General features: G+C 40.5%; 1 protein-coding gene across 2 annotated transcripts in view; it reads right to left on the reverse strand.

Annotated features, from left to right (window-relative positions):
• The window catches only part of LOC122553898 (tau-tubulin kinase 2-like), a 308,413-nt gene that overhangs the window by 134,965 nt on the left and 159,306 nt on the right, over positions 1 to 14,142 (reverse strand). For both annotated transcript variants that reach the window (XM_043698390.1, XM_043698389.1), the window contains exon 7: positions 8,834 to 8,899. In XM_043698390.1, the coding sequence (XP_043554325.1) occupies positions 8,834 to 8,899 (66 nt within the window). The remainder of the gene's footprint in view (positions 1 to 8,833; positions 8,900 to 14,142) is intronic.

Consider the following 14,142-nt stretch of genomic DNA (forward strand, 5'->3'; position numbering starts at 1 on the left):
ACTAATGAAATTATGGTCACTGGCCCCAATGTGCTACTCCACTGACACCTCAGTCACCTGCCCTGCCTTATTTTCCAAGAGTAGATCATGCTTTAAACCTTCTCTAGTAGGTAAATCCATGTATTGAATCAGAAAATTTTCTTGTACACACTTAACGCTATGGCAGAACCAGTGTGTGTTTGGAAAGTTAAAATTCCCTACCATTACCACACTAGTATCCTTACAGGTAACTGAGATCTCCTTACAAATTGGTTTCTCAATTTCCCACTGACAGTTGGGGGGTCAATAGTACAGTCCCAGTAAGGTGATCATCCCTTTCTTATTTCTCACCCAAATAACTTCCCTGGACATATTTCCAGGAATATCCTCCCTCAGTACAGCCATAATGTTATCCTTTATCAAAAGATGTCACTCCCCCTCCTCTCTTGCCTCCCTTTCTATCCTTCCTGTAGCATTTGTATCCTGGAACATTAAGCTGACAGTCCCGTCCATCCCTGAGCCACATCTCTGTAATTGCCATGGTACCCCAGTCCCATGTTCCTAACCGTGCCCTGAGTTCATCTGCTTTCCCTGTTCAGTCTCTTGCATTGAAGTAAATTCAGTTTAATTTATCAATCCTACCTCGTTCTTTGCTTTGATCCTGCCTGACATGACTGTTTGACTCCCTCTTTTTCCCAACTGTACCATTCACAGATTCATCTTTTTCCTCACTATTTCCCTGGGTCCCACCCCACCACCTTACGAGTTTAAAGCCTCCCAAGCAGCTCTAACAAATCTCCCTGCCAGTATATTAGTCCCCTTCCAATTCAGGTGCAATCTGTTCTTTTTGTACAGGCAATGGTGTTGACAACATACATAGCCTATAATTTTCGTGAATAGACTGGAGATGCCGACTTTGTTGTCTATTGAGCACAAAAAGGACGAGGGGGCACCTTACAGAGGTGTTTGAAAACTTAATTTAGATAGATTAAATACAAAGCATAACTATCTCTAATGACGAAAGGATCAATAACAATTGGCACAAATTTAAAGTGACTGGAAAGCAAATCAAAGCAAACATGAGGTTTTTTTTTAAACACAATGTCAAAATTTGATTTGGTTTTGGAGCACAGTAATTTGGAGAGTGCAGGATATAGTATCCTTGGAAAGTTAATTGGATAAATACTTTTAAAGAGAAGTGCCAGAAGTCTGAACACAGTGGAGCAGCAGAATGAACTGCAATGCTCATAATAAACTAAATGAACTCCTGTACTGTACGAATCTATGATTTGACTGCATAGATGTGAAATGCCTATAAACACCAAGTCACCATTAAGTGATTATATTTTGCAACGGACAGAATGAACTTGACAACAGTAACCTTCCTTATGTAAGCCATCTTACATTTTCCATTGAGTTACAAAATCCCCACAGAAGAGGGAGTGATTAGGGTGGCAGTGGAAACATCATGTTTGCTGAGTAAACTATTGAGAAATCAAATAAAATCAATCCTTAGTTTAATAAGTGAAGTCCAAGAAGCTTCATTTATGGATTTCTGACAGACAAATAAAACATTATAAATGGTTATACATAGCTCTTCTTCTCCCCAAGATAGATGTGAAGCAAATAAAGGAATATTAGGAATGCCTAGGCTGGTAGATGAAATAGATTGTAAATAAAGGTCAACTACAGAATTTATTCTTCAAGTGACAAGTAAATGCAGCTCCTACATATGTTCCAGTCAGAAATGCACTAAGGTCAATACTAGTGTAGTTATATTTTGTACTTCACAAAATCTAAGAAATTTCATTTTACGTTGCTGCATTCCAATCTGCACTATAATAAACAGGAAGCAAGTTTAATGCTTTCCAAATGTTCGATTGATATCTCTCTGGAAGATTCTGCAAATCATCTTAAAAATATCTCATTAGAAAAATCAAGTTTAAAATTATGTGCACACATTTCTGCCAATCAACCAAGCTAATAACTTGTTAAAGAGCTCATTTAAATTCCTGGCCTCTACTATTGGCACAATTCATTTTACACATCAATAAATAATTATTAGCACCAGCAAACAATTGGGACAGTTACAGCCAGAAACAGAAAAAGTTTACCATATCGGCTGCATCCAAAATGAATGGACTTTAAAATACTGAATTACTGAAATAGTGACCATAAAGAATACAGGAAAGAGATAGAATGCTTGGTGATGTGGTGTAAAGACAACTATCTCTCCCTCAATGTCAGCAAAACTAGAAAGAGATGATCATCAACTTTGAAAAACATGGAAAGGGGCATGCCCCTATCCATTTCAATGGAGCCGAGGAGGAGATGGTCAAGAGCATCAAGTTCCTCGGAGTGACTGTCACCAAGAATCTGTCCTGGACCACCCAGGTTGATTTGGCAGTCAAGAAGGCATAACAACACTTCTCCTTCCTCAAGAGACTAAGGAAATTCAGCATGTCCATAAGTACTCTCACTAAATTTTACTGATGCACCATAGAAAGCATTCTACCTGCTTGGTACAGCAACTGCTTTGCTTAGGACCTTAAGGAACCACAAAAAGCTGTTAACACAGACCAGTCCATCATGCAAGCCAACCTTCAATCCATTCACTCCATCTATACTTCTCCATGCCTTGGAAAGGCAATGAATATCAAAAACCGTGGTTATAATCTCTTCCGACGTCTTCCATCAGGCAGAAGATATAAAAGCTTAAAACACATTCCAACAGGTTCAAGACCAGCTTTTTCCCTGCTGTTATTAGATTTTTGAATGGAAATCTAATGTTGATCTTGCTTTTTGTGCACCTTCTTTGCAGCCGTAACTTTGTATTCCTCACTCTGCTCAATCACCCTATGATCTCTGTATGTTATGATCTGCTTGTACTGCATGCAAAACAAAACTGTTTACTGTACTTAGGTACATCTGACAATCATAAATGAAATCAAATCTACCATGAATCAACCGGATAGAACTGTGAAGTAACATTGGAAATTATTAAATCATCTCAGTTTGATAGATTTAATGAAGGTTTTTATGATGCAAGAGAGGAGAATGGTCGACATCGCTTGTCATAACACAATAAGCACATGAGCAAAGTAGAGTTTGAAAAATAATTTCAATGGTCAACACAATGGATATAATCGTAATTGAGCAAATTGGGATTTGATTTCCAAAGATCTTCTCTCCTTTGTCTATGATAATACATAACACTGAATAAGCAATTTGTTTGTCATCCTCTGACTGCACAGCTGTCCTGATGCATTTGTTAAATGAATTATTTTACTGGACATCTGAAACTAATGTTTCTTGAACATAATTACTCATTTTTGAAAGGCCACAAAATGAATTTGCAGTGTTTGAGAAAATTTCATTTCAATTTCATGGAAGCCATTAGACTACTGCCTCATAGTGTAACTAAACATCCAACACCATCGACATCTTAGAAGGGAGCCAAACACCTTCAGAAGCATAAATAATGTCGCATGTTCTAAGTACAGAACACAGGCTGACAGCATGGTGATTACGGGTTCAACTGGAGATTCCTTGAATCCTCACTGTCAATGACAAGGCTCAATGTGGAGTTTGAAGGTAAGAAAAATTTGCAATGCAGTAATGTCTTTCCAAGAAGGAATGCTGTTCTCCTTAACTGACCAGACCTCTGCATAGGCTCCAGTGCCAAGGCAACACAACTAACACTTAATTGTCCTCTGAAGTGGCTGAATAAAACACTCAGTTTTAAATATCAGCCTTGCCAATGAATTAAACCCACATCCCAGAACAAATAAAGCTGGTCAGTAATGAAATGCACTATTCACCATGCACTTGGATCATTGCAGATCCAATACTACTCAAACTCTGCACCTTCCAGAGCACAGTATTTGTCTGGTTAGCAATAATAAATTGCATTCACTTGAATCTTTCGTGTAGAACTCACCCTGAGGTCAGTATCTCAGCAATGCGATTAATTCTTAGCTGGTCCCCGAGACCACGCATTTATACTAAATCACCATAGAAAATTCAAAAGAGAATAAAAGTAAAACAAGAGCTAGGAACCAGAATGGCACATTCTCCCCCCGCTGTTTGATAGTGACCTTAACCCTAACCCTAACCCTAACCCTAAACACTAATAGGACTGCCTTACTAACAGTCCTTTGGGGATTAAGTGTCACCTTCATATTGAGAGTTAAATAGGATAGATTGAGATCAGATTTAACAGTTCAGAGGTGGACATGAGAGCCATCAGCAACAGTAGAACTATATTCCATCACAATTGGTCATGTCATGGCATGACACTCACTTAAGCATGATCATCAAGTCATAAGATCACAGAACATCAAACAGAACAGCACAGGAACAGGTCCTTCAGCCCACCTTTGACCTCCCAAAATGCATTACCTCACACTTACCCAGATTAAACTCCATCTGCCATTTCTTTGGCCAACTTTCCAGCTGAACTATATCTTGCATTCTTTGATATCCTTCCTCACTATCCACACATCCACCAATGCTCATGTCATCTGCAAACATACTAATTAGATCATAGCCACTTTCATCCAAATTAACAGGGGTCAAAGCAGTGATCCTTGCAGATCATTATTCAGAAAAACACCCACCCACAACTACCCTGTCTTCTGTAGCCATGGCAATTTTGTACCCAACTGGCCAACTCACCATGGATCCCTTGTGACTTAATCTTCTGGACCAACCTACCTTGTCAAATCCTTTAGTAAAAGGATATGTAGACAACATCCATTCCTTTCCTTCAATTCTTCGTAACTTTTGAAAAACACCTGCATTAGGCATGCTGACTATCACTAATGAGTACATTCTTCTCCAAATGTAATTAAATCCTGTTTCTATGAATCTTCTCCAATAACTCCCTACCACTAATGCCTATATTACCCCTGTTGCCCTTCTTGAACAAAGCATCAATATTAACTATTGTCCAGTCTTCCGGGATCCACCAATGGCTAAAGAGAATATAAATGTCTCTGTCAAAGCCCCAGCAATCTCCTCTTTTGCCTCCTTCAGCACCCTGCAATGGATCCCATTAAACCTTGAGGTCTTATCTACCTTCATTTCTTTTAAGGTACCCAACAAATCCTCCTTAAATACTGACATGCCTCATTGTATCAACAAATCCTTCTCTAAACTAATCACCCATATCTTTCTCCTTGCTGAATACCAATGGGAAGTACCCATTAAGGACCTCAGCCACTTCCTCTGATTCCACACAGAAACTTTGTCCTTTGGGTCTGAGTTGACCTATCCTTTCCCTAATTACCCTTTTGCTCATAATATACATACAAAACATCTTGGGAATTGCCTTGATCCTAATTCTAGGAGGGTATACAGGCGCAGTAGCAGGGACACTTAAAAATGAGATGTCAGCCTGAAGCTACAACATGGGGAGAACTTGTATGGTAAAAATCAGAGGTTGCAATGATAGACAGATTTAAGCCATTCCACAACTAATACAACTAACAAATTTAAGTTTCAAAATCTTGCTACTCCAGTTACACATGGTAGTGGACAATTCGGTAAATAACAGAGAGAGGTGTCTCCGCAATCGTCCTCATCCGCAATGATGGCAGAGGCCTATGCAGACAAGCAGGCTGAAGCATCTGTATCCACATTCAGCTAGAAGCACTAAGATGATAATCCAGCTACAGTCACAAGCATCACAGATGCCAGTCTTTAGCTAATTCCGTTCACCTCATGTGATATCAATACACAGTTGGATATAGCAAAAGTTAAGGAAAAAATCCTGCAACAACCTACAATAAAATCCTATGCAATCAAAACCAGTTCCAGTCAAGCAACAACACTGGCGTATACCCAATGATGAGGTAGATTTACAGAACACTGACAGGCTGGAAAAGGAGAAGATGTTTCCACTAATAGGAGAGACGAGGACCTGAGGCACAGCCTCAGAGTAAAGGGATGACCTTTAGAACTGAGGTGAGGAGGAATTTCTTCAGTCAATGGGCGGCGAATCTGTGGAACTCATTGCCACAGTATGAGTTTGTCTCGGTTGTCTTGAGTGAATTTAAGACAGATTGATAGGTTCTTGATTAGTATGGGGATTAAACATTACAGAAAGAAGGCAGGAGAATGGGGTTGAGAAACACATCAGCCATGATCAAATGACAGAGCAAACTTCATGAGCCGAATGGCTTAATTCTGCTCCTCTCTCTTATGGTTTGATGGTCTTTCTCATCATGTCCAGTGTGAAAAAAAGCAGGGCAATCCAGTTCAGCCCATTACTGCTTCAATCAATCAATCTTCTCTCATCAAAGTAATGGGGTAAAGCATATGCTCAGAAATAATCTGTTTATCAATAGTCAGATTGCTTTCTGCCAAGACCACGGTAATAGAACCCAAACAGGAGATTTGAATTTCAGAGGAGATGTGAAACTGACTGCATTTGACAGTGTGGTATCAAGGAGTTTAATAAAATTGGAGTAAATAGGAATTGGGGGTGAAAAGTCGCCATTGGTTTGAATATCATTTTAGAACAATGGAAGCTGGGTGTGGTCACTGGAGGCCAAACAATTCAGACCCTGGACATTACTGTGGGACACTCCTTTTGAAGATTCACAAGCCCAACCAACTTCAGTTGCTTCTTCAATAGCTAAACTTCCTTTGTTAGGTCTGAAATGGGGTGTTCGCTGCCAGTTGCAGTATTCAGTACATTTGTAATTCACATACTTGAATGGATCCATACCTAAATGCAGCAAGGCAACATTCAGGCTTGGGTTAATAAATTGCACAGAACCATCCAGTTCCATTTCCAGTTCCAAAGAGGCCTTTTGGTGCATCAGGTCTGCACTACCAAAAATATACCACTTCTTACACTGGTCCCAGTTTCCCACACTAGGCCCACAGCCTTGAATGTTATTAAACTTCAAGTGCTCATCCAAGTACTTCTGAAAGATTGAGGTTTCCTGCCTCAACTACCTTCCCAGGAAGTGCATTCCAGACTCTCTACAACTTTTAAGTGGAAGAGTTTTTCATCAAATTACCTCCAAACTTGCTGCCTTTCACTTTAAATGTATGCCCCTTCGTTACTGATTCTTCAATTAAGGGGAACTCCTTGGGTTTCCTCCCACAATCCAAAGATGAGCAGATTAGTTGATTTGGCTGTGCTAAATTGCTCATAGTGTTCTGGGATGTGTAGGTTAGGTGCATTAGTCAGGGGTAAATGTAAAGTAAGAGGGGAATGGGTCTGGGTGGGTTACTCTTCTAAGGGTTGGTATGGACTTGTTGGGCCAAAGGGCCTGTTTCCACACTGTAGGGATTCTAATGATTTCTATGATATCAGGTTTCCCCTCAATAGTTTTGGCTTGACACCATCCAGAACAAGTGATCTAATTGATTGACATTTTATGCATTCCCTTAGACATCCATTTCCTCCAGCACTTTTTTCAATACCTTCAGCATGCACATTCACATAATATTCTGCAAAGTTAAAAATCACACAACACCAGGTTATAGTCCAACAGGTTTAATTGGAAGCACACTAGCTTTCGGAGCGACCCTCCTTCATCAGGTGAAGACATGGAAGGATGATAAATAAATCTGGCCTCAGAGCATTGGCTATATCCTGACAGCAATTAAAAGAATTGGTCTTCAGTGAGGTGTTCGACATGGTTCCTCATGGTAGGCAGGTTAACAAGGTTAGATCACATGGAATACATGGAGAACTGGCTCAAAAGAGAGAAGACAGATGGTGGTGGAAGCTGGTACAATTAGAAAACATTTAAAAGGCATCCAGGTGGATATGTGAATAGGAAAGGTTTAGAGGGATAGGGACCAAGTGCTGGCAAACAGGACTAGATTAATTTAGGGTATCTAGTTGGCATGGATTTGGAAAATGGACTGTTTCCGCGCTGCACATCTCTATGACTCCATTGCCATTTATCGAATGTCCTCTATGTGTCCAGTTCCCAATGCAAATGTTGAAACAGAAAATAAACGTCAGTTGAGATGGTGCAACATTTAAAAGTGCAGTAAGCAAACATAGACACGAGAATCATTTTCCACATGAACTATTACCATACATACAGAAATAAAAGTCAAATCTTAAAAAAAAGGTAAAAAGCAGACTTTTACATGGATAATTTGACAGGTTGGCAAACATGCTTGAATTGAACCAAAGTAAAATACAAGGAAGGTTATCACAGGTTAATAAATTTAAAAAACCCACACATTTAGTTCATATTAATTATTAAACGCCTGTTTTTATAACGACAATTTATTTATATCAATTTTCAAACAGTTATTGATTTTATAACATTATGAACTGCAGGTATGTACAATGAAACAAAATCATTATCATCTTCAGGATTACACTTAGGTTTTGTAATGTTTGAGCTTTAATCTTTGCAAAAACAGACTTAACCTTTACATGAGGGATTTGGAATATCATGTTTTAGGTCAAAAAAACTAGAATTCACTTCTACATATGCCCCATAGATGAGAATTGATGGAATTTTATGGATATCGTTTTTATCAGTCAAAATTAATTTCTGCTCATGGCTCTGCCAACTTTTGCCAAACAATCTACAGGCAGCAAACAGTGATTTGTTGGCTCATGAAAGGGAGAAGGGCATTCTGCTTCCAGAATCGAACAGGAAAAAAATACCTGTATCCAAGGTTTTGGCATTCTACTTGCATTTTCATCAAGTAATTAACATTACAATGCATCTTTTTTTTTAGCATAGATGATATTGAAGGGAAAGCTGGTACTGATTTTAGTAATACCATAATAATTAAAGGGAAAAGGGAATTACAAGTTAAAAATGTCTGTACTTCATTAACCTTCCAACAAGACAGTTTTACTTACCCGGTTTTTGTGTGCATTGATTGATGCATAACGCACTGTGCCTCTGAACCCTGCTACTACTCGAGGCTGAAAAAAATTAAGAAAAATAGAATATATGATTTTTAATATTTTTGATGAAATTTACTAAGTGACATAATTGAAACAAACATGTACATTCAAACTCTGAAGCACAGTTAATCCATCAATGCACTACAGCAGTTATTTTGCAACAAGGACAAAAAAAATCTTTCAAAGCCCATAAATATTGTATGAGTTCATATATATGAGTTATAAACAAATGAATTAACCTATACATATGCAAATTGTTTTCTTCCTGGTGTGAGTTGTTTAAGCAGTAAATACAGTTTGCTGCAATTATAACTTTACAAACCAGGTATGGACAGAAGTCTCTTGCAGAATGTTCCAATGCCAGGCAAACCTGAACTGTCCCATAAATTTCAATCTTTTTTAAATGGTCGCTCAGATTCTCCATGATGAACTATTTGCAACGATATTAGCCAAGATCTGTTTCAAATTTCTCGAGTAGATGGAGACCAAAGCTTGGTCAAAGGAACAGATTTTAAGGAGTTCCTTTGGAGAAAGAAAAGGTGGAATGAGGGTTTTATGGATGGAATTCTAGTGCAAAGACCTTTGATAACTGAAGGCACATCTACAAATGATGGAGTGATTACAGCTGAGGATGCTCAGGAGGTCTGAAACAGACCAGGGCAGATAGCTGTGTGGGTTGTAAGGTTGGTAGAAGTTGCAGCAATAGAGAGGAGACTTACTTGTAAACATTGATCAAAATTCAAAACTTAAAACACTGTTTCAGACAGCCAATGAGCACAAGGATGACAGGTTAACAGAACATGACTTAACTTAGGATACAAACAGGGGAAACAAAAATTGAACTGCATATATTTAATTTGGCTAATTCTTAACATTTATTGCAAATAGCCAACATGTCACATTATCATGAAGTATGAAAACCAAATATTTCAATAGCAGGATAGGCACATTCACAAATACAGTGCAGTAAAAGTGGATAAATCAGAATTTAAGTAGTTAGGATTTTGGATACTTGAATAATTGGGGCTCATTCTGGGATATGTGGGATCTCTACAAATAGGATAGCTTACACCGGAACCAGAGTACCACCATTATCCTCAGGGGCAACTTTGCTATTGCTCTTCGGGAGGGTTAAAACTAATTCAGCAGGGGGATGGGAACTTAAATTTTAGTTCCAATGTCTAGGAGATTGAGAGCAGTGAGGGCAGAAATGAGCTTTCAAGGTGGCAAGAGTGCAGCAGCAAGCAGGAAAGTGGTTTGAAGTGTGTCAACTTCAACGCCAGGAACATCCGGAATAAGGTGGATGAACTTACAGCATGGGTTGGTACCTGGGACTTCAACGTTGTGGCCATTTCAGAGACATGGATAGAGCAGGGACAAGAATAGTTGCAGCAGATTCCGGGATTTAGATGTTTCAGTAAGAACAGAGAAAATGGCAAAAGAGGGGAACATGGGCATTGTTAGTCAAGGACAGTACTAACGTGGCAGAAAGGACGTTTGAGGACTTGTCTATTGAGATAGTATGAGCTGAGGTTAGAAACAGGAAAGGAGGTCACCCTGTTGGGAGTTTTCTGTAGGCTTCTGAATAGTTCCAGAGATGTAGAGGAAAGTATATCATAATTCTGGATAGGAGCAAGAGTAACAAAGTAGTAGTTATGGGGGACTTCAATATTCCACATATTGACTGGAAATATTAGAGTACTTTAGATGGGTCAATTTTTGTCCAATATATGCGGGAGGGTTTCCTGTCACAGTACGTAGACAAACCAACAAGGGGCAAGGCCACATTGGATTTGGTGCTGGGTAATGAACCTATCCAACTGTTAGATTCTGAGGTAGGTGAGCACCTTGGTGACAGTGACCACAATTCAGTTATGTTTACTTTAGCGATGGGAGGGGATAGGTATATACTGCAGGGAATAGTTATTGCTGGGAGACAAGCAATTATGATCAGATTAGGCAAGATTTAGGATGCATACGATGGGAAAGGAAATTGCAGGGTTGAACACAATTGAAATGTGGGGTTTATTCTATCAGATTACAACAGGATCTTGACCAGATGGGCTAATGGGCTGAGAGGTGGCAGATGGAGTTTAATTCAGATAAATGCGAGGTGCAGCATTTTGGGAAAGCAAATCTTAGCAAAACTTATACACTTAATGGTAAGCTCCTTGGGAGTGTTGCTGAACAAAGAGACCTTGGAGTACAAGTTCATAGCTCCTTGAAAGTGAAATTGCAGGTAGATAGGATAGTGAAGGTGGCGTTTGGTATGCTTTCCTTTATTGGTCAGAGTATTGAGTACAGGAGTTGGGACGTCATGTTGCGGCTGTACAGGACATTGGTTAGGCCACTGTTGGAATATTGTGTGCAATTCTGGTGTCCTTCCTATCAGAAAGATGTTGTGAAACTTGAAAAGGTTCAGAAAAGATTTACAAGGATGTTGCCAGGGTTGGAGGATTTGAGCTATAGGGAGAGGCTGAACAGGCTGGGGCTGTTTTCCCTGGAGTGTCAGAGGCTGAGGAGTGACCTTATACAGGTTTACAAAATTATGAGGGGCATTGATAGGGTAAACAGGCAAAGTCTTTTCCCTGGGGTTGAGGAGTCCAGAACTAAAGGGCATAGATTTAGGGTGAGAGGGGAAAGATATAAAAGAGATCTACAGGGCAACTTTTTCATGCAGAGGGTGGTACATGTATGGAATGAGCTACCAGAGGATGTGGTGGAGATTGGTACAATTGCAACATTTAAGAGGCATTTGGATGGGTATATGAATAGGAAGGGTTTGGAGGGATACAGGCCGGGTGCTGGCAGGTGGGACTAGATTGGGTTGGGATATCTGGTCAGCATGGACCGGTTGGACTGAAGGGTCTGTTTCCATGCTGTACATCTCTATGACTCTATTCAAGGAACAGCTACCGCGGGTCCTTGATAAGTATATACCTGTCAGGCAGGGAGGAAATAGTCGAGCGAGGGAGCCATAGTTTACTAAAATTTTAAAGCTCTTGTTAAGAGGACGAAAAGGCTTGTGTTAGGATGAGACGCGAAGACGCAATTAGGGCACTTGAGAGTCACAGTTAGCCAGGAAAGACCTAAAGAGAGAGCTAAGAGGAGCCAGGAGGGGACATGAAAAGTCGTTGGCAGACAGGATCGAGAAAAACCCTAAAGCTTTCTATGTGTATATCAAGAATAAAAGAATAACGAGAGTAAGATTAGGGCCGATCACGGATAGTCATGGGAAGTTGTGCGTGGGGTCCGAAGAGATAGGGGAAGTGCTAAATTAATATTTTTCGTCAATATTCATACTGGAAAAAGACAGTTTTTTCAAGTGGAATACTAAAATCCAGACTATCAGACTAGATGGGACTGAAGGTCATAAGAAGGTTGTGAGAGTAATTTAGATTAGATTACTTACAGTGTGGAAACAGGCCCTTCGGCCCAACAAGTCCACACCGACCCGCCGAAGCGCACCCAGCCAGACCCATTCCCCTACATTTTACCCCTGCACCTAACACTACAGGCAATTTAGCGTGGCCAATTCACCTAACCTGCACATTTTTTTTTTGGAGTGTGGGAGGAAACCGGAGCACCCGGAGGAAACCCACGCAGACACGGGGAGAATGTGCAAACTCCACACAGTCGGTCGCCTGAGGCGGGAATTGAACCCGGGTCTCTGGCGCTGTGAGGCAGCAGTGCTAACCACTGTGCCACCGTGCCACCCACTATTTTTAATTCTGGAAAATGTGAAAATACCCAAGTCGCCTAGGCTGGATGGGAATTATCCTAGGATTCTCTGGGAAGCCAGGGAGGAGACTGCCAAGCCTTTGGCTTCAACCTTTATGTCGTCACTGTGTATAGGAATAGTGCCAGAAGACTGGAGGATAGCAAATGTTGTCCCCTTGTTCAAGGAGGGGAGTGGAGACAACCCTGGTAATTATAGACCAGTGAGCCTTACTTAAGTTCTGAGTAAAGTGTTGGAAAAGATTTAAGAGATAGGAATTATAGTAATCTGGAGAAGACGAAGTTGATTAAGGATAGTCAACGCAGTTTTGTGAAGGGTAGGTCACACCTCACAAATCTAATTGAGTTCTTTGAGAAGGTGACCAAACAGATGGATGAGGCTAAAGCGGTTGATGTGGTATATGGATTTCAGTAAAGCACTTGATAAGGTTAAGGTTCCCCACGGTAGGCTAATGCACAAAATATGGAGGCATGGGATTGAGGGTGATTTAGTGGTTTGGATCAGAAATTGGCCAGCTGAAAGAAGACAGAGGGCGATGGTTGATGGGAAATGTTCATCTAGAATTCAGTTACTAGTGGTGTACTGCAAGGATCTGTTTTGGGGCCACTGCTGTTTGTCATTTTTATAAATGACCTGGATGAGGGCATAGAAGGAAGGGTTAGTAAATTCGCGGATGACACTAAGGTCGGTGGAGTTGCAGATAGTGCCAAAGGATGTTCCAGGTTACAGAGGGACATAGTTAAGCTGCAGAGCTGGGCTGAGGTGTGGCAAAGGGAGGTTAATGTGGAAAAGTATGAGGTGATTCACTTTGGAAGGAGCAACAGGAATAAAGAGTACTGGGCTAATAGTAAGATTCTTGGTAGTGTAGATGAGCAGAGAGATCTCAGTGTCCATGTACATAGATCCCTGTTTGATAGTGTTGTTAAGAAGGCATACGATGTGTTAGCTTTTATTGGTAAAGGAATTGAGTTTTGGTGCCACGAGGTCATGCTGCAGCTGTACTAAACTCTGGCGCTGCCGCACTTGAAGCATTGTGTACAGTTCTAGTCGCCACACTATAGGAAGGACATGGAAGCTTTGGAAAAGGGTGCAGAGGAAATTTACTCGGATGTTGCTTGGTAGGGAGGGAAGGTCTTATGATGAAAAGCTGAAGGAGTTGAGGCTGTTTTCATTGGAAAGAAGGAGGTTGAGACATCAGATAATCAGAGGGTTAGAGCGGGTGGACAGTGAGACCCTTTTTCCTCGGATGGTGAGGGCTAGCACGAGGGGACATAGCTTTAAACTGAGGGATGATAGACATAGGACAGATGACTGAGGTAGTTTCTTTACTCAGTAGTAGGTGCATAGAATACACTGCCTGCTACAGTAGTAAACTCACCAACTTCAAGGACATTTAAATGGTCATTGGATAAACATATGGATGAGAATGGAATAGTGTAGGTTAGATAGGCTTCAGATTGGTTCCACAGGTCAGCGTAACATCGAAGGCCGAACGGCCTGTACCACGCTGTAATGTTCTATG

Source organism: Chiloscyllium plagiosum, chromosome 10 (assembly GCF_004010195.1).
Source record: "Chiloscyllium plagiosum isolate BGI_BamShark_2017 chromosome 10, ASM401019v2, whole genome shotgun sequence".
Taxonomy (NCBI): Eukaryota; Metazoa; Chordata; class Chondrichthyes; order Orectolobiformes; family Hemiscylliidae; genus Chiloscyllium; species Chiloscyllium plagiosum.